This window comes from Centroberyx gerrardi, chromosome 3 (assembly GCF_048128805.1).
Source record: "Centroberyx gerrardi isolate f3 chromosome 3, fCenGer3.hap1.cur.20231027, whole genome shotgun sequence".
In the NCBI taxonomy this organism is placed as follows: Eukaryota; Metazoa; Chordata; class Actinopteri; order Beryciformes; family Berycidae; genus Centroberyx; species Centroberyx gerrardi.
Window position 1 is genome coordinate 2,343,144 of NC_135999.1, and position 27,735 is coordinate 2,370,878.

General features: G+C 40.4%; 2 protein-coding genes and 2 non-coding genes across 4 annotated transcripts; 1 reads left to right on the top strand and 3 right to left on the bottom strand.

Moving 5' to 3' along the window:
- Positions 1-4,448, bottom strand: LOC144538481 (CD5 antigen-like). The gene is made up of 5 exons (XM_078282609.1): positions 4,334-4,448; positions 2,492-2,533; positions 1,640-1,942; positions 759-1,079; positions 1-20 (listed from the first exon to the last, which is right to left on the bottom strand). Exons 1-5 carry the CDS (start codon positions 4,446-4,448, stop codon positions 1-3), a joined length of 801 nt encoding a protein of 266 aa, XP_078138735.1.
- Positions 4,449-8,447: 3,999 nt separating this feature from the next.
- trnak-uuu (transfer RNA lysine (anticodon UUU)) lies at positions 8,448-8,520 on the bottom strand. Its single transcript has one exon. It is a non-coding gene; the product is annotated as a tRNA-Lys (tRNA).
- Positions 8,521-9,261: 741 nt separating this feature from the next.
- On the top strand, positions 9,262-9,353 carry trnar-ucu (transfer RNA arginine (anticodon UCU)). Its single transcript is given in 2 exon segments — positions 9,262-9,298; positions 9,318-9,353. It is a non-coding gene; the product is annotated as a tRNA-Arg (tRNA).
- Positions 9,354-9,736: 383 nt separating this feature from the next.
- On the bottom strand, positions 9,737-27,599 carry LOC139911785 (NACHT, LRR and PYD domains-containing protein 14-like). Its single transcript, XM_071899402.2, has 15 exons — positions 27,248-27,599; positions 26,685-26,729; positions 20,908-22,633; positions 20,275-20,436; positions 19,841-20,071; positions 19,580-19,750; positions 19,258-19,431; positions 17,727-17,776; positions 17,053-17,621; positions 16,909-16,964; positions 15,345-15,559; positions 14,912-15,177; positions 14,590-14,706; positions 14,235-14,376; positions 9,737-11,208 (listed from the first exon to the last, which is right to left on the bottom strand). The coding sequence occupies exons 1-15, from the start codon at positions 27,498-27,500 to the stop codon at positions 10,898-10,900; spliced, it is 4,488 nt and encodes a 1,495-aa protein (XP_071755503.2). The 5' UTR covers positions 27,501-27,599; the 3' UTR covers positions 9,737-10,897.
- Positions 27,600-27,735: the final 136 nt, after the last annotated feature.

Sequence of the window (27,735 nt, forward strand, 5' to 3'; positions counted from 1 at the left end):
CTACTTGATCTCAGTGCTGCCTTTGACACAGCTGATCACAAAATTCTTATCAAGCGTCTTAAGGATTGTGTGGAAATCAGAGCCACAGCTCTTAACTGGTTTGCATCCTATCTTATGGGTAGATATTTTTCTGTTAGCATGGGAGGTTCTGCCTCGTCTCTGGCTCCTCTCAACTGTGGTGTTCCTCGCGATCTAGTCTGGGTCCTATTGTTTTCCCTGTATATGCTCCCACTTGGCCAGATAATTAGGAATCATAACATCTCTTTCCACTGTTATGCTGATGATACTCAGCTTTATTTACCAGTTAACCCGGCTAACACTATTGGGCTTGACTCACTTTAGGACTGTCTGGCTGACATAAAGTGCTGGGTGTCTGAAAACTTCCTGCAGCTAAATGATACTAAATCTGAGGTCATTGTGCTCGTATCCCAAAGGATACTCCAAAAATGTTGCCAAGAGCGTTAAGCCCTCTGCCAAAAATTTGGGAATTATTTTTTATCCTGGCCTAAATTTTGAAAAGCAGATCTAGGGAGTAGTCCACTCAGGCTTCTATCAGCTGAGAAACATCTAAAAAATATGGACTTTTCTGTCAATCCACAAACTTGAGAGAATTACTCATGCCTTTATCTCCTCCCACCTGGACTACTGTAACTCTCTGTACCACCCTCAGTAGCAATGCCCTCATTTTCCAGGTTATGACTTATGCAAGGCAGGTTAAATTGATTTGAAAGTTGTAATTGTAAAAACTGTTATCCTACCTGTGAGAGTGAGAGAGAGGGTCTGGCTCTCAGAGGAGAAGTTATGGTTAAAAACATAGTTGTGATAAAGACAGCTGTAGTTCCCTTGGTGGGTGTCTTCTGCAATGGGAAACAGGAAGTGGGCAGAGTGATTGACAGCCTGTTGGGTCTGGGTGAGGGTTTGGTTCAACATGAGGGTGTATTGACCTCCTGGGTATTGAGGCTGGGTGGAGCAGCTGATGTTAAAGCTCTGGCCCCTGAAAAGCTGCAGACCCTGCTGCTGGCCCTCAGAGGGCCCAGCCATGAAGGAGTAAACAGTCACATTAGGCTGAAGCAGGAGATCTGCAAATGAAGGAGAGAAAAATGTACATTGTTTTAATATTTTACAATTCAACCCAATGCCAAATGCGCTTTGGTACCCTAAATGATGAAATGATTTACCGCACTTTTTCAGTAATGTTCTGCTAGAAACGTAGACACATTTACACCTTACAGCTATTACACCTACAAATACATGTATTATATTATTATTATAGTGATATTAATAGGGGTAGAAAAACATCAAGAGCTCAAGTTTCCTCACTGGTTTGATGATTCAGAACAGTAACTTTTTAATCACAAGTGTGCCTCTGTAATCTCAAGACTACTGTTGACCCCATGTTGAAATCAATGTCAATGTAACATGAACTTATGCTGCTAGTCTGACTGGACACTGGTATACTGCCTTTGACAGAATAAAAGTATTGGTCATAGTGTTCTGATTTTAAAGCTCCCCTGTAATGTCAGTTTGTGACAGGTGTTTGGTGTCGTTCATGTAAGCATTTTGTTTACTTCGTTTGGGGACACATTCATGCAAATAAAAGTGACCCATTGTGTATAGCTCTGCTGCTGGTATTCCTCACCTGAGCAGACCACCTCAACAGTGGAAGAGGAAGGCCACAGCTTCACTGCCCCACAGTCCATCAGCGCAGATTCAGAGCCGTCACACTCAGAGAAAAAGCGCCACGTGGGCAGCGGGTTAGCAAAGCTGTCATTTTTTGCAGTTGAAACAGCGGAGCCACAGTTGAGCTGTCTGCACGCCACAGCTGCATCCTTCAAACCCCAGGAATCCCAGTAGCTCACTGGTCTGAACTCTCGCTGATGCTCCACCTCCAGTCTCCCAGCACAACGGCTGCCTCCATCCACCAACCGCACATCAATGGGCTCTGGAATGAAAGGAGATAATAAATCACAAGCCAGTAACAATCTATAAGCACCCACGAGAAAAAAAAAAGTACAAAAGGTCATGAATGCTGGCAAAACAGTAGCTGCTCTTGTTATCCTTCCATTCTACCACAGAATTTGAATAAATCTAACCTAGCAAACGATTTGTCTCAAATACTCAGTTCTAGTCTACAGACAGCATCTTAACAGCTATGAATTGTAAATTAACTGTAAACTGGATGTTTTAACCACTGAATCGATGCATTCAAGTTTACCTTTCACAGTGACAAAGAAAGAATTCGGCTCAGAGAAAATGTCTGGAGCGTGATCATAGTTGTAAGCACATTCATATCTCCCTTCATGGGCATTGTCTGCAGCAGGAAACAGGAAGTAGGCAGAGTGATGGACAGCTGGCTGGGTCTGCTCGGTGCGGTTTTGGCTGTAACTTTTAAGGTGGAAAGACAGTATGGTGTGATGCATTCCAGCAGTGCAGGAGATGACGAACCTGTGGCCCTTGAAAATCTGTGATGTAACATCATTATCAACCTCACCCAGCGAGGAATACAGGATGACGGTAGGTGATTCCGGGCGTTCTGCAGACAGAAGTAGAAAGAGTTAAAGGGCTACAACGACTTTTTGGGAGTTTGGCCCTTGGGTCATCTTACCCAATATGTGACAAGAGGATTGGTGCCAAAGTCATCTCTGTGTCTCTGGTAAATAGTTCTATCCATCCATACAGTATGTTAAGTAATCGTTAAACTGAGATACCCAGAAGCTCTCGCGACGCAAAGCGAGAGGGTTGCACACATAGAGATATAACAGTAGAGGGGACCTGTCACAGAGAATTCCTATTCTGGAATGGGACCACATGGCAGCCATCTTACCTGGGTACACTTCTCAGCTGACTGTCATTGGAATCAATGGTGAAAGTGGCTTATGCTGCCATTACAATGCTAATATTTTTTTATTGAGACATCACTACTACTTTTTATTTAGCTCACTGTATGCAAGACAACTGTGACTGTCTAAAATGGAACCAAGCATGAGCATTTTTTGTAGTCTGTAGATAAAAATAGCTAAACTATGTTAAGTAATTATGTTTTAAATCATAAAGATTATCTTCTGGAAGTATTTTAATGGTGCATTACTTTACAGAAACTATGAATCCTATTTTCAAGAAGACTTTATAATTCTCAGATTTCTTTGGTACTCTTTGGTACTGTCGTATTAAGAGTATATATGAAAATCTGCTTATTTTTAATGTAAACCCCCCAAATGATCTGTTGTTGTAGCAATAGACAGATGTTGGCAACAATTAAATATCAACATCACTGAAACACAAACAATACACCCAGATAAAATATACAATAAAGGGCAAATGTAATGCCATTAAGTGGTTAGTGACAGCTCTAAGCCAATTTAAGCAGGTAATAATGGACATAGGCCCTCACTTTTTTTTTTACTTTATTGGCATGACATCTTAGCCTGCAATTAAGATTACAATCCATAAAGAAATAATTTATATAGATGCCATCATGTAAACAAGTAGGCTACTACAGTAAAAACAAACATCTCTACACTTGAATCAACTTAAAATCCACAGTAGCCTATACAGATATGCAAATGAACGTCCTCTCTGTCTGCCACCACGCGCCACTATGTGTCACTTCCGTCATTAAGGTGCGTCTTGGCAGAAATAGCCTGCAATTAATTTTTAAAAAATCGCCGCATTTTCAGCAGCGGTGCCGCTACTGAGTACTATACAAATACTATAGAAAACACTATAGAACGTATGTTTAGCATGGCGGGTCGCGACTTTACGGCGGCGACCTGCCACAGCAGAATATAAACACTGGTTGGACATAATGCTGAATGATGTGTGCTGATTGTTCTCAGAAACAACGTGTTTGTATGGCAGCAGAGAGCTAGCCAACTAACATACAGCTGAAATGTAAAGATTACATCTAACAGCTAACTAGCTAACACATACCGTTACAAACTGTTTCAAACACAACTCCAGTCTGTTGGCTACTACTAGCCAGAAATGTTGTGTTTTAAGTTGTGTCAGTTAAATTTAGCATATAAAACAGCCTCTATCTTCTACTCTACTGACGTGTGGAAGGTGCAGATCAGGACAACAGTGGCTGCTTCCCATAGACAGCTGTTGTAGTTACAGGTAAACTGGACCCAGGTAAGATGGCGGACGGTTATCCCACAGTCTGTGACGTAATGTCCTCTCTAGTGTTATATCTCTATGGTTGCACAGGCTTAAGTCATAAGCAGACAGATGCAGTGGGTTTAATACTCACTATATTATGATTTGACTTATTCAGACGTGCAACAATACTGATTCTCTTTTATATTAGTCACAAAAGTTGAGAGTAAATAACTACCCCTGCACATTAGAGTAGTCCGGCCAGATGAGCAGGTGTCTTTGGCCGAGTCTGAGGTGGGACAGTCCAGGAGGCGTTTCTCTCTGCCTTCACACTCGAGCTCTTTGCTCCACATGGTTCTGTGGTTAGACCTCCCATAGAACGTATAATGAAACCCACAGCCAAGCTCTGCACAGACAACTGCTGCATCCTGCCAGTCAAAGTCAGCCTCACACACTGGAACCCACGACTGATCAGACTTCACCTCCACTTCGCCAGAGCACCGACTCTCTCCATTCACAATCCTCACAGACTCTGGAGAAAGAGAGAGAGAGATATTAGCTACTTTGAGATTCTGTCGGGCAAATGTCAAGAGTTGGAGCAGTGTGATGGAGCTGGAGCTGTGCAAAGATGGACAATGCTACAAATGAGCAAATGTGCATATAATTACAGTCAGCTATAGATAGGTTTTTACACCGCTGAGCGTTGCGTTGTGTTGCATTGCAATGTGTTGTTTTAGTAATGATGGAATGGATGGAATGGAACAAGCTGAAGTCCAGCTGTTATTTCCTCTCTACTGAGGAAAACCAGAGGAGGTCATCATCAACAATACAGAGGAACAGGTTATCTGTCTGTCTGTGTGTGAGTGGATAGATAGATACATGCTAGGGATGGGACGATCTATCGAAATTCAATATATTGCAATACAAAAATGTAATGTGTATTGTGGGGCAGAAAAATGAATCTTGATATTTGCTTCATTTTAACAGCTTCATTGTAGTAATCATAAAAGAGATATATCAATATTACTGTATATCATACTTTTTAATGACATTTTTAAATTGTTGTTTACATTCTAGCAAGCCAGTGCCATTGCTAGAAAGATTTGTGTCTCAGAAACAAATATAATTCTTCACAGTCAGACTTTGTTGTCATTGAACTTTTAGTACATCGTATCATGGTTGTATTGAATCGTGAACCCCATATTGCGTATCGAATCGTATCGTGAGATAAGCATTTGGTCCCATCCCTAATACATACATACATACATACATACATAGATTTTGCATTACTGTACCTGAACAAGCCACAGTAAAGCTGGAGGATGAGGTACTTTCAGTCCATGAGTTACAAAAATCCTCTGAGGACTGATGCTCGTTGCAGCGATGTGAGAACTCCCATACGTGCTGACGCTTTGACAAAACACTCCTCGATGTTGAGATGATGCCACCACAGTCCAGCTTTCTACAAACCTTGGCAGCCTGGACCTGGTTCCAGTAACGTCCTGTATCAAACAGTGGTCTCCATTCTCCCTGGAACTTCCCTTCCAGTCTGCCCTCACAGCGGCTTCCTCCTCCCACCAGTCTCAAGTCATAAGGCTCTGGACAGAGACGAGAGAGTCTGTGAATTTTAGATATTTTATAGAGTACAGTAAAGACTCTTTCAAACATCTAAAACAGTGGCTGGCAACCTGCAGAGTAGACCAATCTACTAGTCACTTTCACTATTTTACCAGCCAACTAGATGTACGGAATAGAACAGGACTCCAAATGATAGCCAGTCACCTAAAGAGCAGACCGACTGATAATTATTAATTATTGAGACGAGAACCATTCTCAAGTTCATTTTTTGATGCAATATGATGATAGTGTGCTTTACAATTCTAAGTTCACAGCATCTGTTGTAACTAGTGTTCAAGTGATGCAGATGTTTTTAGATTGAAGCTGCAGATTGCTGATATTCAGTATCTTTAAATTTGACCATTTTCATGTCAAACAGAATTTAGACCATGGGACACTAAAACTCTCCATTGAAACTACTACTACTACTACTACTACTACTGCTGCTGCTACTACTACTACTACTACTGCTGCTGCTACTAATACTACTGCTACTACTACACCACTACTACTACTACTACTACTACAACTACTAAGAATAAGAATTGGTGGTATGATATATTGGAAGTATGACTGCTTTCTTTCAAATGGCTTATTGATGTGATATTTATTTTTAAATGTCTATTATAATGACATTGTACTTAAGGGCTCCAAATAAATCTAAACGCAAATCTGAGCATGTGCTTTAACAAGACATCCTAATGTGAACTGTCTGTCAAATTTCACACATCATCCTGCTTGTTCTGTCCATTGCATCATATATGAGTTTACATTTTAACTAGGATGGAAAAAAGGAGGTCATTGATGATCTATGAAGCTGCAAAGTACAAAGTACCATCAAACTAACTGATTAAATACATTGATTGCATCAGGGGAAGACAATTTTCTGAGTATGCTAGCCTGAGGCTAGTATTTGTTTTTTATCTGGACTAGCTCTAGAAAGAATTTGAACCAAGAATATCCCCTCCAAAGTCTGGTCTATCCTTGACTACATTGTTAAAAATTGCCACTGCACGTGTTGAAATCTTTTAGCAGACTCCCATGACCTAAATGGCCTCTGTGTCTTCTTCCTGCTGGTGTTTTAAAGGGTATGGGTGGACTGTTAGAATAGGTGAATCCAAGGATGAATATGGTGGATCCAAGTGCATTAAACAAAGACATGACCGTCATAAGATCAGCAGCTATGACAGCAAGAGAGCTCAGTCTGACAGATTGTCTTGTCAGTGTCCAACAGACTGGTGTTGACATGGTGAACTTCTCACCAACCCCACTTGTCCTAAATGGCTTACCTGCCTCTACATGCCATGTTTTTGAAGACGGACCCTGTCTGAACCAACTCTGAATCAGAGTGGCTGACTGGTGGAGGGGTCAAAAACACAAATATGTGCAGCCACGCCTCCCAGGCTCACAACCATTGCTTTCATAGCTGCTGGCTGGTTATAGTGAAACTACAGGTGGACCAAGCCATGCAGATAACATGAACAAGACAGTATTTGCCCATTTTTATACTCCATTCTGAAATATAGAACATATAGACATATCATCAGCACTTTGTAACTGTTTGGAAAGGTACTACACAAATACAGTGTAGGCCTATTATATAAAAATGAGTGCTTAAAATCCTTCATTCATTCATACAGATATAAAAATAAGCTTTAAATAAAATCTGTTTATTCATTATGTTTATTTCTTTTATTTGGGTCAGAAGTGGAAAGTATATAGTAACTAACAACTCAAGTTACTGTAACACAACTTTCCTGAGTATTTGTAAAATACTTATTACCTCGACTTCAGTCATTTTAAGTATTAACTCCAACTTTAAATTGAGTAAACTTTGTGATAAAGTGAGAAAAATAAAGTTATACAGTCATTCTGGACCTCACCTCCCATTACTGATACTAAAGCTGCACTATAGAGGAGTCATCCCCAAATCCTGGGCTGAGCATGACACATCATAAAGACCCCCTCAAAATGTGGAAGCCAATCCATTTGTTTTAGATGTATAGTCATACTTACTTACCGTCAGATTGTCCTGGATGTTTTGGTTGTGTTTTACGGCTGGACGTCTCTGTCATCAGCAGAGCAAAACACAGAAATAGCACCGACGGCCTGAAAACCAAAGTCTGCAGGTTTGAAAGCATTTTCATTTTGTTCTGGTTCCATGAAAACACAAACCTAAACCTACTCTTCAGTGTTGGTGCCTCACTCAGTAAACACAGCAGGACTGTACTCTGTACTTTAGTAGCCTACAGTCTAGTTTGCATAAGAGTTTCTCCAGCCTGCCTCACTGTCTCAGCAAAATGACTGATGTTCATATTGAATGTTTCTGTGACATTTTAAATTTTCTACTCGCTCAAGCCTGTACATATACATCAATATTCCTGTGTATCCAATTGTATTACCTTGTTTTTATGTGCCTAACTACTGTCGTTTACCACCTTTTAGGCTGATTGATGTACAAATTCATAGTATCCAAAGTCAGTAATTTCAGAGGACCATGAAGTGGCAATATTTCCTCTAAGCTGACAGTTTGGCAACCTGGGTCTAATCATTTATCACGTTGACCAGATAATATCATCAGTCATGGCTCCACTTTGTTCCCAGAAATTCTGTAGTCCATATACAGGTGGTTTGGCGATGTAAGATGTTTGATGCTTGATGCGGGGCCTTTGTCATTTATCAAGATTTAGAGTTACTACAGCAAAGACATTTTAAACACTTCCCAAAAGTACTACCGCCCGAACAGGGACTTGAACCCTGGACCCTCAGATTAAAAGTCTGATGCTCTACCGACTGAGCTATCCGGGCTCTAATCCGCAACTGTATGATATCACATTTTAACTACCACTATTACTACTACTTTTGTACATAGTAGATGAAACATAACGCCAGTTAATACAACTAGCCTTCAAAAACCTAGCGCAAAATAACAGCAAAATAAGTAAATATCGTCCCTGTGTCACTTTTACCTTCGACAAAGGAAGTAACGTTAGCCTGATTAAAAACAGTATCGCTAAGAATAAAAATAAAGGATATAGCGGGTTCTTTGTGTCTTCTGAAGGCGTTTTAACGCCAGTCAAGATGTTTCTTTCGATAGAGAAAGACAGGGTTGACGCGCTTTTGTTTAGGAAGCCTTTAGAAAGCCACACGTTAGCATTAGCTGGAACAGGCTAAAGGAAGATAGCAAACAGCTAACACGACCCAGCACGACGCGGACTTGGACAGTTCAGGATTTAGTACAGTTAGCTAACTTATCGTATCTCACTGTTCATAACCACAGACTTTAGTTATATAAAATGGCTGTGATACAAACTACAGTGTGCAAATATTCTGCCTCTTTAGGTCACGTCGTGTGTGTTTCTGCGCGGTTGTGTATTTTACTTGACGCTAGATGTAAGTATACAAAGGCAACATTAAGTAATCTTTATTACATTATTAGGTCGTTATTGTGTTATGTTAGCTAATCTACATACCTGATGAATCATACCTAGCGCCGAGTCTCAAACTGGAGACATGTTATATACAGTAAATCACCGTATAGCAACAGGTGGCTCCGTGGCGCAATGGATAGCGCATTGGACTTCTAGTCAAACACTTGAGATGTGATTCAAAGGTTGTGGGTTCGAGTCCCACCGGAGTCGCACTTTTGTCTTGAAGAATCGCAAATTGACTCGGCTTAATACCTGCAAAGAATCGCAAATTGAGTCGGCTTGCCCAATATACATGCAACGCACACCAATGTCCGAGGTTTCTCTTGGACAATCACCATACTTTTTAACACCACTGGATGACAGGATGAAGTATCTCGGTACTCACCTAACTGACGTGTATTAAACTCAAACAAATGAATAATTCAACCACAGCCGCACAGTATAGGCTATATTGTTTCTGAATCAATTAACAAAGAACATAACATCCAAGAAGAGCACCCAAAAAAAGTACACCATAGTATTCTCTGTATACAAACACAAGTAACTATATTGTTATATTTGATACTTTAAAATACAATACATTGCATATTAAATTGAAGTATGTTTACATCCTAAAATCGAAGAAAACGACATAGAAAAATATTTTTAAAAAATATAAAAAAGCAATTCATGTTGTTGTTCATGTCAAATATCTTCATATTAAAAATGGATAAACTCTTTGTGGCCTACAATAAAAATAATCCAGTTCTATATCCAAGAACATCCGTCACAAACAGTATTCTCTCTATACGAACACGGGTAACTATATTACTCTTCTGTTTGATACACTGATTACAGAAAAAACATGTCAATTAGAACGTGCCATCTGATATGAAAGGATGAACCATTACATAGTATATTGAAATATATGTTTACATCTTAGAACAACTAAAACATAAAGACAATTTAAAAAAAATAAATCGTATATCATTTAATAAAAAATCTCTGAAAAATATTACAGAAAAATGTCAAGAAAGATATCAGACAATTCTGTAGACATGTGACCAAAGCAATTCATGTGACCACACCAAATAACTTCATATTCAAAACAGATTATCTACAATAAAAAATAATCCAGTTCTACATCCAAGAAGAACATCTGACAAATAGTTCACAAATAATATTCTCTGTATACAAACACATTGCTCTTCTATTTGATACTTTCAAATACACTGAATACCGAAAAACCATGTAAATTAGAATTTGCCCTCTGATATGAAAGGATGAACCATTACAGATTATATTGAAGTCAGGCATTATATTTATGTTTACATTTTACAATAGAAAAAAGGAAGAAAAAAAAAGAAAAGTTATAGGCACTGTATAATACAGCACTTTAAGTGGATTGCTGGCTTGTGCTGTGTGGTATGATTCTGTGTGTTGTACATTATCAGCTGTTGTTTCTGCTTTAGCTGATGTCGTTATTGTTGTTGTTGCTGTTTATGTAACACCAAGACAAATTCCTAGCAACCATCTGTTGCATGGCAGTAAATGTTTTCTGAGTCTCTTTGGATAAACCGTTCTGTCATTTCATTGGCTTTAAGTTTTAATTAAATATCAGTTTTATTTCAGTGTTTGAAAACACAACTACTCCTCAAAATACATATAAAAATAAGGTTTAGCTGTTCCATAGCTTCTCACTTAAAGATGTGTTGATATACGACTGTCTCTGCTACCATGTTTCATCATTGCACTCAGTACAGTTTCTCATTTCTTCAGCTGAAGTTCAGCTCTTTGGAAAGGTAAGGGTCCCGCTCACAGAAGATGGCGATCATATTTGAACTGGCTTCTGTTCCTTTCCTTCGCACCATGTCGATCACTTCTCGTGCTTTGTCTGGCCTGGATTTTGTTCTGGCCGACTCCATTTCTTCATCATTTATTACCATCCGTCGCAGAAGTTCATCCAGCAAATTGTCTAGAACAGGTTCAGACACTCGCTTGATGAAATCTGGTCGAGCTGAGCCCAGCCTCTCCTCTGCTGAGAGACTCTGAGCCCTTGGTAGATTTTCCCTACCTCGAAGGCAAGCTGGAAAAAAACAGCAGTCACATTTTAACAGAGACCTGTTTGAAATTAGAAGAATTCCAAATTAAAATATAGCCGCAAGCGGCAATTGTGGGGTCCAAGCACTATTTGAAAAGACAAACAGATAGACAAAACATTACAGAAGGTAGAAAGACACACACAAAAACTGACGTGAAGATCGGACTGGTCTATTAGTTACGGCTTAAGACCTGCTTTTGTGTTGGCCCGTGACTTCCGTCAAGATAATCTTCTCATTGCTGAAGTTATTCACAACAGCCAAACATTCTATTACTTGTCCTTGACGACTTACAACTTCAGAAAGGACAAGCCTGGATTTAAACCCACAACCACATGAAAGGCTGATGCTTTACCTACTGAGCCAAACCACTGTTACAGGCTTACTGAGGAGAAACTAACTAAGGGAGAAGTAGTGTGGTTCTGCAGCCTATGATTGACAGATTGACAGTGCTAATCACTTTATAGAACATTGTAGTGATCTCCATTAACGAATAAAACAATACTAAGTCACATGGGCCAGAAAACTGCTGCTGATGAGTTTCCGAGCAACGTCACATAAAGTGTGCGCACGCATCTCAGGGGCAGAAAGGCTACCGGTGGCCACTCAGTTCACCTTAGTTAGTAATCTGATTTCCCAGAAGCGATAGCATTTTAGTTTAGTAAGTGCATGGCCATATATTTTAACATCATGCCTCGCAGTTGCTAGTTTCTAGTCACAGTTGCACCCTAAACTGGAGGGAATAAAAGCAACCCCCGAAATCAACAGTTACAGTAGGGTCCAGCTGCAGCCCCGGAATGGCTACCGTTAACGTTAATGGGTAAAGGCTGTTGCGTCCTCATATAGCGTCCGTGTTTTCCCGAGAAGACTCTGGAACGCATTTAGATTGGAGGTCGGTAATTCCAACTCAGAACTACCGACCTCCGACCATTAGGGTGAGTGTGCTATGCCAATTGGAAGTCGGAGGTCGGTAGTTCTGAGTTGGAATTACCGACCTCCAATCTAAATGCGTTCCAGAGTCTTCTCGGGAAAACACGGACGCAACAGCCTTTACCCATTAACGTTAACGGTAGCTATCTGACAGCTTTAGTAACATTAGCAGGCTAGTTCATATAGCAAAGACTTCCATAACCCCTATCCCTAACTCCGCCTAGCCTAGCCAGGGGCTTCTCCGGGTCTGCAGCTGGGTGCTATTGGAGTAGCAATCCAGCTAACTCAGTTCGCTAGCAATAGTGCCTGGTTGACACTTGTATGGCATGTATGGCATGTTGTCAGAATGTCGCCTTTTTCAGTATTCACACTTTGACGCTGGCTGGGCTCTTAACACACAAAACTCACCAGAGATGTAATGTCTAATTTGTTGCACATGCATGTGTGAAATGTGAATTTACAGCATCGAGAGATTTGTATGCTCGGAGACTGTCTTTTGTATACGCTAGGCTTGTATGGCCATTGGATGGGTGGCCACTTGGCTATGTCTACAAGCCATTCATCAACTGGATTGAATAAGGGTCCAGCAGTCGTTCACCAGTACTTAAAACAAGTTTTTCTAAATAATCTGCGCAATCGGAGTCTGACAAACTAGCCAGGTACGCCATTGTTATCCGTTTGTTCGCTTGTACCAGTGCGAAAATGATAGTCAAGTTGCTATAGCTACAATAGCCACAGCGGCTTTTCTGCCCCTGAGCTGCGCGCGCATCCTCGACTGTTTGTAAACGGGAAACGGGGTTGGACTATCACCTGTGACCTATCACTTGTCCCTTTGTTTTGTTTCCCCACTGTGGCACACCAAAGCGGAAGTTGGCAGAGTGGTTAAGCTCAGGTCTTTGAACCACAAAGTTGTGAGTTCAACTATGACCGTTTTGAAGTTTCATGAAAAGTACATCAATAAGTCACACACTGCAGACAACTCAAAGCAGGTGTTTGACATCATCTGTCAATGGCAAAACACCTGATTGGCATCACTGATTGGGGTGTGGCCAGATGTTTCAACCCATAGAGAGCAGTGCAGCATCAGGTTTCTGGCCAATGTGACTTACCGGTAGTATTGTTTCATTTGTTAATGGAGAGCACTACAATGTTCTATAAAGTGATTAGCACTGTCAATCTGTCAATCATAGGCTGCAGTATCACAATACTTCTCCCTTTAGTTATTTTCTCCTCAATCAGCTTGTAACGGGTTTGGCTCAGGAGGTAAAGTGTCTACCTTTCTGTGTGGAAGGTTGTGGGTTTAAGTCCAGGCTTGTCTTTTCTGAAGTCATTAGTTGTCAAGAACAAACGGTATGTGTTCTAACAGAAAGTTTGGCCATTGTGAATAACTTTAACAATGTGGTTGCAATGAAATGATGAACTTTACAGAAGTCACAGGCTAACACAAAAGCCGGTGGTAAGCCTTAACTAATATACTGTGTGTCTGATCTTCACATGTCAGTTTTTGTGTGTGTCTTTCTACATTCTGTAATGTTTTGTCTGTCTTTTCAAATTGTGCTTGGACCCCGCAATTGCCGCTTCCGGCTATATTATAGTATTTAAACTACAGAGTAACAGCATAACTAAACTGGAGCACTTCCATGGCTTAAAATGTTCTTCCAGCCTGGTTTGTTAATGTTGTTTTTCTAAAGAGATGAACAGTCTGTTTCCACTACAGTAGGTCTGAAAAACCATCTAATCCAATGAATGTGTGAAAAATGTTAGAAAATGCATTCTGCTATATTCCTATAAAGTCACCCATATGTAAAATTCCCTGAAACTGTGTGACTACCCTAGAAAACTTGCAGGCACTGTGGTGAAAAACTGGTACAAATGTGGATTGTGAATTGAATGCAGCCTGACTGAAGAATGATCTAACAGAGAGCGTTAAGGTCCCAGGTCTGTATCAATAACTGTGTGCACAAGACCCACCCACAAGCATGGCTGCACACACTATTCTATTCTATTCTTTTTTATTCTATTCTACCATCGACTTCTCCATCCTAACAGATTGAGTGATGCTGTAGGAGGATGAAGTCTTTACCAGTCAGATCAAGCTCATATTTCCAGACTTCTCTCTTCTCTTCTTCTTGGACCCTCAGAGTCACTTCCTCTGTGCTCGTATTCAGTTGAATGTCAAATGTTGGGTGATAATTTGGTCCATAATTTAAATAAAATAGTACACGCTGAAAACCAGGAGAAATGTGTCATTTTCAAAAATAGGTTTTTGTAATAACAATAACAAAAATAATAATAATAATAATAATAATTATAATAATGTTTGTGTTTTGCTTTTAAAACAACTTAATCTATATCCCAATTTCATGAATTGTGTCTGTATGTTACAGCACTAACAGAGACATTTTGAAGGCACTAGAAGTTGTATTTGACATACTCACCTCAGGCTGGACTTTATATTCCTCAGGATCACAGTGGAGACTGTAACTTTGGTCTTTGGTGAGATGACAGTCCGCAGTGGTCCCGATATACTCATCATTTTCTTGTTGCCCTTTCACCTTCAGCGATATCAGAACATTTTTATTAGAGAGATTATGTTCATATATAGACACTGTTTTCATTGCCCTGTTCATTAAGACATTATTCTGTTCAGCTTTACATCCTTCACATATGGAGACATTACAGTGACTCTCCACAAGAGGGAGTGAAGGAGTAACAAGTACAAATAACTGATGGTAAATTATTATGTGACAGGAGCTTTACCTCCTGGAGATGAACGTTGTTTGGCAGCAGAAACACGTTGAGTTTTCGTCTCTGCTTTCTGCCTGGTGGTCGAAGGAACAGCAGAACTTGGCCACGGATTGGCTTGGTGAAAGTCAGAAACCTCTTAATGTAATCCCACACTAGGCCAAAGGCAGAGAGGTGGGGGACTTTCACACCCACATGAGTTTCTGTAATCTCCAGTGGCTGGAGGATGCTCATTCCATCATCAGTGATGTGGACAACAGACAGGCTTTCAGGAAGCGGTGCTGTGAATACACAGAGCCATCCAAGATTTAGTTTCACTGGTGTGGACCCCATTACAGTTTCATGTTACGTCCATGTCAGTAACTCTAGCTCTTTTTCATCAAAATTCTTAATTAGTTTTTTGTTCAACAATAATCAATACATATTCATCACTGAATGATGTGCCTACCAGGGTGGATTTCACAGTGTGGGAGGTGGAGCTGACGGACAGAGTCCTGAGGACACTGGATGCTGAACAGCAGGCCTGCAGGCGTCTTGCCAGCTGATTGGAGGAGGCTCTCATCCCACTGGACGGTCCTGTACAGCACCTCCCCCTCCTCAGCCATAGTAAACACCAGACCAGTCAAAGTACACTGGAACACACCTGAACCAGGGGACTTGAACCTGTAGGACACACAATGGTTAAAGGAATACAGCAAGTTTCTAGGAGATTGTCTCCTTGGCCAGCCTGTTAAATGAGAACATAAACACCCAAATCATCCATGTGTCCCCGGTAAATTGTTTGCTCTGGTGCTCCATGCTAACACTGTAGCACACACTATGTTGAGTGATAGTAGGCGACTAGCATTATTCAAAGTAGGAAGACTGATCTTTTAGTAATAAAAAGTTGTGGTTTTTATTATATGGCCTGTAGATTCATTCATTTAAAAAATCAAACATCATTAACTCAATATAGCTCATGTTGTAAAGTTTATTATTGGTATTATTTCAGGTAAACACCCATGTATTCATCTGTTGTGCAGTGATTTTTAGCTGTACACAGTCTCCCATAGTCCACAATCTTCACTTAAACAGGGAAAGTAGTCCCTGGTAATTAAAATTTTGTATCATATTTATCATATATTTTCTGTAAATTTTACTAATCTATGACACAAAACTGCCAGATTTAGACACCTATCATTTAAGAATCCTGCTACAAATGTTCAATTTTCCCACTTTTGAGATAAAACGGCCTATTATCACTCAACATCATGTATGCTAAAAATGTTAGCATGAAGCACCGGAGCCAGTTATCTACCGGGGACACATGGATGATTTTGGTGTCTGTGTTCTCATAACTTAACAGTAAGTTGACCAATTGAAAAATCTACCAAAACTTGGGAAAGGATGAAATTCTATGAAATTCATAGTATGCACATTCGTAAGTAGTATCAAACTGATGTAAGTAAGGCTATATAAAGATTGGGTTGTTTAAGGAAAATCAAAGCATAAATGAATTCTATTGTAAAATAGAACAATTTTTTGTTCATATTGGTGATTGGTGACCAATCTTTTTATCCCCGCGACAGCAGGGGCTCTATGGATGGATATCTCCACTTTATGGGTCACGTGGCCCGCAGGGAGTTAGACTGCAGACTCTCAAGCGGGAGACCCGAGTTTGATTCCAGCACCATTATGATGAAAAATCCAAAATAGTTTTAGAAAAGCATTAATAGTTTTTTTTTTTCCTTACACCAGTTTGATACTACTTACTATGATATATACTATGAATTTTATATCAGCCTGAAAAAGTGGTAAACTCTATTCTGCAAATAAAAAGGTGGGTAAACTGAGTTCAGGAGGAGCTTACCCTCCACCACATCCCTACACTATTAATGTATTAATCAATGTTCTATATAACTGCTATTTGACCAATAACTGGTAAATAAAAAAACTAATTCTTATTTAGAATGATAGCTGAATAATCATCACAGCAGGGGAAATTACCTTTTGTCATTTTATGATATAATTACCTGTATAAAGTGTTTGCAGAATCAGGTAACAGTTCAGGTGTAAAGTTTGTTTGGAGCTAGAATGCAGAAAGGCACAAAATTAGTATTTTTTTCTACAGATACCAACTTGTAGTGGTGTGCTATAAAGTGACCATAAATACTCACACTATCCGTATTCAACTTAAGTACATTGGACAGGGTCAGAGAGGATCCCCAATCAATGCTGAACGCTGGATACAGAGGCTCAGTGAAAGTGGTGTGGAAGGTGTGAAGGAGAGTCTTTTTGTCAGAGGAAAGCCAGTAGAATGACAAGATGCCAGCCGGCCAGTCCAGATACACTCCTAGTCTCTGGGGTCTGGCCAGGAATGCCCTGGTGTCAATGATCGGGGCAGGTATAAAAGTCTCTCTACGTTTGTGTTGGAAAGAGAAACCACTCCACGCAAGAATACTGAAACACCAGGACTTGTCATTGAATCCAATTTTCACATCCCTCCGTCCTTTCCTCTCAGTACTCTTATATGCCAGTCCAACAGACACAATTCCTTGCAACTCCACCTCCCAGTAGCAGCGCCCAGTCAGACCCTCTCTACACAGCACCTGGTACTCCTCATCAAATCTCTCTGGGTGATCACAATATGGCTGCTTCTCTTTTATACACTCCACTCTCCTGTTCCTCTCTGAGAGGGCGAGGTGTTCATTTGCTGTGATGGGGTCCAGCGTGAGTTCACAGGCATCTGTAAAGAAACAGGTAATAACTCGTCAGTTATGCCAGTTTAACAGTCCAGTTTAACAATTTAGTGGATGAAGGGGCTGAGTGAGTCACATCTTCAGTAGCTTACACTTGTTCAGTAGCTGTGGGTTTACCCAGTGCTCCTCGTCTTGGTCCACACTGAGGCAGAGGAACAGACAGTGAAACAGTGATTTCAGCTTGGATGAAGAGAAGTCTGAGAAGCAGCTAGATTAATAAGCTCATCAAAAGTGTTAATAATAATAATAATAATTATTATTATTATTATTATTATGATTATTTATTTGTAGAGCCAAAAACCAAGTTACAAGGTGCTATAAAAGTGCAAACAAATTATTAAAATTAACATTTGCAGTATTCAAAAATAAATTGAACTGATAACACATAGAATTATTGCTAACACATTGATAATTAAATATTGTGTTCTCATTATTGTGTTCAAGGAAAGCATATGGAAAAAAAATGTCAGGGTTTCCCAAAATTCTAACAAAAGTCTATGTACGGGCAACTACCCTTTACGATGCTCGCATTTTCCCTCGCCTTAGGTTTTACTTCAGGGTAAGACAGTTCAGTCTATTGTTTGCTGATACAGTGCAGTGCTACTGCTAAGCAGGTTGTTTCAAGAGGGATCAGGCTTCTCTTTAGCCTAAGACTGCTAGTACATTATGGTTTCTGAACTGCTGAGGGGGCTGTTTTGAGCTAAAGGGGTTTCTGGCTCCATTTGTCGCTGATTGTTGGGACAATAGTTTCTGAATTGCTGAGCAGGCTATTTGAAGCCAGAAGGCTTTTTTGTTGTTGAGACTCATGGTAATGTTGGAAATATATACTTAATAACCTCAATGACATGATGCCCACTCTCAACCATCCTTCTTTTTTCTTTTCTCTAACTGTGGTGGAGTCAGTATTGTTGTAGAGCCTTTGCTGCCTCCTCGTGGTCGATTTGTGTAATTTAGCTCTAAAGGAAGTTGTGACTGTTAGACAGGAAGTGAGTCAGTTGCCATCTTTCCTAATCAAAAGCAGACCATAATATTGATGCTGGTCACTAACTAACAATAGCCCACAGTACGGCATCATCTGTAAGTTTTTTGATTACTTACCTGTCTGGTGATATTTTTATGTTGGTATTTGTAATACAAATATTTACCTTTAATGACCTTTTGACTTATGTAATACATGCAGCATCTCCCCTCCCAGCATACCCTTCAGTTGATATACCATGATGTGTATGTACAGTATACGTATGTTTGAGTGATACTTACGTCATACTTACTATTATCATTACTTTTGCTTCTGTATCCACAGTTTTATACTTTTCCCTAATTAAATCTGCCTACTACAACACCAGTCTGTTCCTTAGGTAATTGGCTGAGTACACCTTGATAGCAATCACACTGAGTGAGAATGCTGTCCATATCATATTATGCTTTGGCATTATGGTAAATTTATCTAATCATGTAACCTCCCCAACCATCCTCTGAGGTGCTCTATGAACTATAGTGGAAATTCAAATTTTCATACAGGGACTATGAACAAAGGTGTACAGTTTTTTTTTTTTTTTTTTCTGAAATATCCTGACAACAGTCATATCTGCACAGTTATCTTAAATTCTGCACCGTACTAACTTGAGTTTTTCCAGTCTACATGTTGGGTCCTCCAGTCTTTCAGACAGCAGCTTCACTCCTGAGTCTCCTGGGTGATTGTAGCTCAGGTCCAGCTCTCTCAGATGGGAGGGGTTGGAGCTCAGAGCTGAGGCCAGAGAAGCACAGCCTTCCTCTGAGACTCCACAGCCTGACAGCCTGCACAGAAAATGACACTTATTAAAAAAAAAGACGACTCAAGACCCTCTATTGCAGTGAACAGTTTGTAATTGTTACTGCAGATAGATATTGCACAATATTTGATCATGCTGAATCTATTATCTAATACCAGGGTGTGTATTAGTACCTCAGTATCTCCAGCCTACATTTAGGACTTCCCAGTCCAACAGAGAGCAGCTTCACTCCTAAATCCTGCAGGTTGTTGTGACTTAGATCGAGCTCTCTTAGGTGGGAATTTGAGCTGAGAACTGAGGCAAACACTTGACAGCATTTACTATTTAGGAGACAACCAGTCAACCTAAAAAATAGACAAAAATAAATAATGCAATAAATAAGACCAATATGTAAAGAAAATTGTGATGATTGTCCCATTACCAAACACACTTACCTGAATTCCACCAGTTTACAGTCTGGACTGATCAAGACAGAAAGGATAATAGTCAATGGGCTCTCATCATTTTCCTTCTTCTCCTTCTTTTTAAATAAATAACGATGGAAATCATATTTGTATTTACTTGGACAGTTTGTCAAGTCCAGCGCTCTTAGGGACAGTTGTTTTGATTGAAGGACAGAGGCCAGTGAGTGACAATGCTCAACATCTAGAGCAAACCCAGACAATCTGTAGAAACATGACAGCATATCGTTCATAAACAGTGAGGTGTAGTGCAAGTCTATCATGTTCTGATGTGCTGAGATGATGAGGATTAACTGCATTCCAGCCCAAGTTAAACATATAACATACTGTAGTTGAGAATATCTTTGTCTAATGCTCTAAAAGGTGAACGTCTGGAGAAACAGTTCAGACTTTGATCTACCACTGACCTCAGTGTCTCCAGTTTACAGTCAGGACTTCTCAGTGCAGCAAAGAGAAGGTGAGGGAGAGGAAAGTTGCAGTCAGCAACACACAACAGCTCTCTCAGAGATGAGTCCGTCGACTCAAGAATGGAGACTAGGCATTTATTATGTAAATGCTCACTCTTCAGTCTGTAAAAGTAGAAAAAGCAATAAAGCATCACACGCCAAAAAAATAAATAAAAAATAAAACAGTCAGGAGAATTACAATAGTATTGGTTATGAGCAATATTATTAACATATTATGTTAATGGGGAAAAACGGAAACTTTTATCTTTTGGATTTTTGCAATGAATTCAAAGTGACATTAGGGATTACTTCATTTTACACTCAAAATAATATATATGTGATTGTGATCATTTGGTTTCACTGCTATGGGTCACAAAGAAATATTTATTTTCAATAATCAGTGTAAGAAACCTTAAGGTGTCTCACTTTATATGACGTATATGACTTTTTGAGAGCACAGTAGAAGGGAATACCATATAAAAGCTGGCATCAGAGTTGACTCAGCATTTGCCACGTAGCTGTCATGGCGTTCTTGTTCAGATGTTATGAATGTGCTATATATTCATGTACTGTCTTTTCTAACGTGCTACTTACACTGCCCGTTTGCAGTTCTTTATTGACAGCAGAAGCTTCTCAGTCCCCATAAATGGTGTATGGCACTTTGTCAGATCAAGTTCATCAATCACTTCTTCTGACATCAGCAGCATGGTGGACAGAACTGAACAGTCAGTGAGTGAGAGCCTTACTCCTGACTGAAGAAACATTTGGATTTCATTCTGAACTCTGTGTTCTTTCAGCTCATACTTGCAGAGGAAAAGATTAATGCACCTCTCAGGTGGGATGTTCCCTGCGTTAAAATTTCGAAGGTATCTCTTCATCTCCTCCACAGTCTCCGAGCTGTTCTCTGTCTGTGGCAGTAAACCTTGTAACATAGTCTGATTGGACTCCAGTGAGATGCCGAGAAAGAAGCAGAGAAACAGGTCCAAGTGACCATTCTCACTCTGTAAGGCTTTATCCACGACCCTCTTCAGCAGGTCATGAAAGGCCAGATCAGTAGGGTCAACCTCCAGAAAAGACTTCAAAGCGCTGATGTTCTTGGTCACACAGCAGTGGAACATGTAAACAGCAGCAAGGAACTCCTGAAAGCTTAGGTGCACAAAGCTGAACATCTTCTTCTGGTACAGCCCGTACTCTTGCTTCAGGATTTCTGAGCAAAACACTGAAGCTTTGTCAACATCAATGCCACATTGCCTAAGGTCCTCTTCATAGAATAAGATGTTCCCTTTCTCCAGTTGTTCAAACGCCAACTTGGACAGTTTCAAAAGCATGGCATAATTCCTTGATTCCAACACCTCTTTTTGAGCCAAGTCACCTGGCCTATTCTCCTCATATTTCTTTGTTGTATGTTGTGTTTGATTTAGTAAGTAATGAATGTACAACTCTGTCACCGTTGTGATCATTCTGCTCTTCTGGTCGCTCCATCCTTTCTTAAAAACCTCAGCGGTGATCCAACAGAAGATTGGTATATGGCTCATGAAATATAAGCTTATCATCCCTTTGAGACAAGATATGACTTCTTTGGCCTGGTTAGCATCACTGAATCTCTTCATGAAGAACTCTTCCTTCTGTTGGTCAGTGAACCCTTGCACTTCTGTCATCTGGTCAATGTACTGAGGAGGAATCTGATTGGCTGCTGCAGGTCGGGAAGTGATCCAGAGGAGAGCATTGGGAAGTAGGTTCCCCTTGATGAGGTTTGTCAGCAACACATCCACTGTCGATGTCTGATCTATATCACTCACTCTCTTGTAATCAGCAAAATCCAGTGGAAACCTACTTTCGTCCAAACCATCAAAGATGAACAGAACTTGCTTGTTAACAAGTTTCTGTGTATCTTGTATCTGTTTCAGTTCAGGGTAGAAGTGAAGTAGAAGTTGGATCAGACTGTACTCACCCTCTTTGAGCATGTTCAGCTCTCTAAAAGGAAGCACAAAGATGAAATCAATGTGCTGGTTGGATTTTCCTTCTGCCCAGTGAAGGGTGAAGTTCTGGACAGCAACTGTCTTTCCAATTCCAGCGATGCCCTTCGTCATCACTTTTTTGACGGACCTGTTTTTGCCAGGTTGGAGTTTGGGGTTGAAAATATCAAGGCAGTCGATCTCTTGATTCCACAGACTTCTAATCCAGTTTAGTGAATGTAATGAAATCTCTTGAGTAACGTAGAGTCTTGTGTAGATCTCTTCAAGTCGAGATCCACTGGCTGCTGTACCTTCCCTCAGATGGGCTTTAAGCTCCTCTTTAACATTCTTCATGATCTCATCCACTGGGGAAAAAAAACAAAAAATTCTCTTAATTACAGTGTTTCTTTCATAACTGTTATTAACCAATATGGTTTCTGTTAAACTGAATATCTGTTACTTCCTCTCTGCCTGCTATTCTCACCTCACCTCACCTCTCTCTTTTTTTTTTTTTTAAATCTCTCAGCATTTCTTTATTGTTAGAGAATGAATTGTAGCATCCCTACGATATTTACCATGGAATGCTTCACTAAAAGAGGTATATTTTTCACATAAGAGGAAGTGCATTTCTATCTTAACTTTTCAAGTCAGTTAATCTGTTAATTTTTTGTCTCCTCATTCTTTTATTGCACATAGCCTGCATCCTTTATCATCTTGATGCTGCTCTTATCTTTACTCAAGAAGCATACCTACTGTACTGCAAACACATCCGCATGCACACACACACAAAACAGATTACGCATAAACACAAACATAAAGACATACAAAATACATACAATACAGAGTGTTGTGTTCTTGAGGAACACCTCTTGAGCTAAAGGTTCTCTAAGGGACCCTTTTCAATTAAAAGGTTCTTTGAGGAACTGTTCTTGAGCAAAAGGTTCTGCGGGACACACTTTCAAGTCAAAGGTTCCTTGACAAAAGTTTTTATTAATTCCATAATAATTTAATTAAATAATAATTATAATGAACATTGTTTGTATTAGTAAATTCATTTAAATGAATTATTTTAGAAGAAGTTGGGGCCAAGGTTCCTTTTGTCTAATCAAATTAAACTCAGATGATTTTCAGTCATGCATAAAATCCTGCTTTTGTGCTGACATTTGTATAGTATATTTCTGAAAATGTATGATTTATTATAGGATTATTTATTATGGGGTTTTTTTTATATAAGGGTGCGTAACAAGGTAACTACGCCCTGCTCTTCACAATGAAATTTGGACTGTGTATCAAATCTTTATGCTCATAGGTTGCAGACTTCAGGCTGCTTCCCTATCTTATGCTGCCTTCATGTACTGCTTGTAAGTGCCTACAGTAATTCCTCTAATATTGGCCCGGGCCTTTATTTACCTCAACTGCAGAGGGTACCAGGCCTTGGAAGCAGGCTTATATTAGAGACAGGCCTTTATTTCTAATTCCCTCTGTTTGATAAGTATATTTGCTCATATTTTAGTACGAAGCCTTTTTGTTTTCTGATCTGCTTCTGTTGGGGTTCGTTAGGTAGATGTTTTTTTGTTACTGCGATGCATTACGATAATTACGGTAATCGATGACGGCACGCTCCAGAGACTTCCGCCGGCCGAGCCGTCTTGTGGCACTTGTACGTTACTATAAACTACAGTTACATGTATAACAGGCGCCAGGAGTTTACCGGTATCCACCGTTGTTTGCATGTAAGCTGAAGCTAACTATAGAATCTATACAGTTATATCGCCGTTTATTTCGATGCATACGCGCGAGCTTATGCATCGGCTTGCATTTGGCTTACTGCCGACACTTCCCGGAGTTTCCCGGGGCACGGTTCTGGCCAGTGCCGATAGCTGGGTGCCGATGTGTTCCCGGTGATCCGGCCGAGATTTCGGCGGGGGTCCCGACGCCGATGCGTCACCGGGCGTCCGGGGCTTGGATCGGGAGGATCAATGCGGGCCGTGGGCGCGGTGGAGAGGACAGCGGCGGAGAGAGGAGACGGACACGGTCCAGCTATATACTAGGTTTTGACCTAGTCTTGTTTCCTTTGTTTTTTTCCCGGCCTGTATTTGAGACCGGCCTTTATTTGTTCGTGTCGACCACGCCCCCGGCCATTATCGGAGACCCGGCTTTTAATTGACTACCGGCCACTATTAAGAGGAAATACGGTACTTCAGAAGTCAGAAGTCAAATATAAAAGATGATGTTCTGTTATGTAATAATTACGGCACCCCTAAAGTCCTGAAAAGTGATATTTTAAGAGTTTGTTGATTTCTCAAGTAGCCTATGTTTGAAATGTACGGAGCCCCTAAAGTCCCGAAAAGTGATATTTTTTTTTATCTTGTGCGCACAAGTTAATTATCTTGTGGGAACAAGTTATTATCTTGTGGGAACAAGTTATTATCTTGTGGGAACAAGTTATTATCTTGTGGGAACAAGTTATTATCTTGTGGGAACAAGTTATTATCTTGTGCGCACAAGATAGGTGAGTGAGCGATGCCCCCACCCCTCGTGAACGGAGCGTCAGATGAGCCGATCAGCGCGATCAGACAGCAGTATTTTGGAGAAAAACGTAACAAAATGGAAAGGAATCCTTCCAAAAAAAGAAAAATTGAGGGATAAAAAAATAAAGGCCCGTGAAGCTGAGGCATCAAAATGCGCAAAAATTACTGAACTGGCCTCAGTGCCTCTCTCTCCACCTCCCCCTGTCCTGAAGGGAGGTAAAGGACGCTGGCCTCAGTGCCTCTTTCTACATGCCCACCCCTTTACTCCACCTTTTAATTGTTTACAGTTTATTGTTATTAGACAACGTTATAGTTTATTATCATTTATTGTTACCTGGTGTTGGTTAATTTAAATATTTATTGTTGAAAGTTACCAAATTAAAGTGATAAAAATGGCAATGGCAATCCCTGATCTGTAACGATATAGATTATATCGCCTTTTCAAATATAGCCCTTTATCATGATGCACTAAATGCACAATATAGCAGCCTGTATCTGTTGTGGTGTCCTCACAGTGGTCTGCTGGAGACAAACCGTATGTAGTACTATTTTATACTGTATAAGTAGTGACACTTGAGTCTTGCTGTATTCATGTATGCATCAATTGGGTGGGGATGGTGGAATATTCGCAGGCTGGATGTGGGCCGGTCTGGGTCAAAAAGTCCAGGGCCATTTTCTTGTCCCAGTCCGTCCTGGTTGTAGGCCTGCCTCTGAACAGCACATTTCGGCAACTCAGTATCATAGAAAATTCACTTTCCCAGTCGTAGCCCATTTACCACTTTGTTGGGTTGTTAATGTGGGTCACTTGAGTCTGGCATGAAAATGAATAGATTGCCTTTAATGTCCAATGCTAAAATTCACTTTTTTTGCAAGATGACAGTGTGTCAAATCCATGGTCAGGTCATGAAATATTGCAGTTGCCGCCGGCTCGAAATCAAAGCTAAACCACAGCTGCAATGGACTTTCTAATCCCAAGGAAACTTGTAGACATCTATTGGTGAGTAGGCAATTTTTGCTCAAATTGTGGTGTTACTGTGGTCTGCAGTGTATGTCATGTTGGCAGTGTTCCTGTTATTGGTATTACAGTGAAAGTATCCAGTATTAGAATTGATTTTGCAGATAAAAACTGCTTAGTCCATCTCACTCACTGCAAAATCAATGAGTGAGATGGATGGATCTGTCATGTTGGCAATAATTTCCTGCCTATGAGTCACTGTATTAATTTTTGAGTGTTTGAGATGGCAGTGCATAAGCTAAATCAATGCATAGCATGCTTGTAGTAGCTGATCTGTAACAACTAACTAGATAGCTTAAACATAATACATAGTAATGCAGCCTACATAGCACATGTGTGATAAGTAAGATAAGTGTCTGTGATAAGTGAGTATGTAAGTGAGTGACAGTACTCACATATGCATGTATATGTAATGTCATTTAATGTAAATGTGATGTAGTTTGTAAATGTGCAATAAAAAGAAACAAAAAAAAAACATATAAATACATACATACATAGTAGGTACAGGTATGCCAACGCTGATGATGGCTTATTGCTGAAACGCGTCCGTCGTTTGTGCTCTATAGCTGCCCATTCAAATATATGACAAAAGGACATTAAGAGTGCTGGCTTTTCTTTCTTCATGTATTAATCTTTGGCCGTGCACCTAAGGAGGATTTTCTTGACCGAGTTGTGCTCGCATTTGGCGGAGTTCGGACAGGGATGCCACACAACACCAGGCTCAGTTTAATGACGGGCCTAAGTTCAGCCCAGGAAAAAGATAATTTCCGGGCAGAATAGGTCAACTATAAATACCTTCATGTGAAATTCATAAACACTACAACTGTTTATCTGTAGTGCCCAATGTTTAGAAAACAGTAAACCACTCACTGTCACTGGAACCAGATGTCCAACATCCTTGACCTGTCTCTTTGGCTGAAAAAACACAGAGATAGAATAGCATTGAAGGAATTTGATAGACTTATTACACACACACCCCAACACACACACACACACACACACACACACACACACACACACACACACAAACTCACCCTTATGTTTATGTCTTTGCCTATGCCACTGTCGTTTTCTTGTAACCTTGTTTCCATGTCTTTTTTTAGTGTATAGCATAATTGTGAAGCATTTTGTAAACTTTTGTTTTAGAAACATTTATTGCCCTAGGCCACTACTAAAGTTATTCTTATTAGCCTATCTGACATAGGCATGGTCGATGTGAATACAGATGGGAGGAGCAATTTGCATATGCTCAAAAATGAAAGTAAAAAGAAGCGGGCAAGTATAGGCTCTTGTTTCTAGCTTCAGCTGTTTGAGCTCAAATCCATTCTTTTTTTTTCAGGTCATTACAGCCCATTATCACTAACTGATACGCAAACAAGCTTTAAGGTTCAGTGTGCTGCAGCCTATACATTTCCATTCCTGGATTAACTCACCGAGTCTCTCTGCCTCCTCGTTGCAGCCAATCTCTCTCAGTATCTCTAGAGACACTTTAAGAGCACCGGGCCCGGTGAAGGTTGAAACCAGGACGTCTGTGATGTGGTAGATATCTCTGCCCTCCACGGCTCTGCGTCTGACCCGCGGGTCTTCCCTGCGCTGCAGCAGCTGGGAGCAAAACCTCCTCAGCTGGGGCGGACCCAGGTCCTCCAGCATGTCTACTAAAACAAGTCTGATACTTTTGTGAGACATTTCTCATCATTCTCCGAGGAGTAAATTGCTGTCCCGTATGTCAACAGTCTTACTCTCAAGGCCACCTCACTGCGGAAGAGGTGAGGCGCACCCAGCAGCGCCTGTTTCCTGGGTTGGTAAAGTCCGGAGCTTCCTCAAGGTAGAGCTGTGTCTGCAGTGCTGCCTTCAAATACTGTTGGAAACATCGGAATTATAATCCTCTCAAGGGCCCGTTCGCCCCGCTGCACAGAGCGCT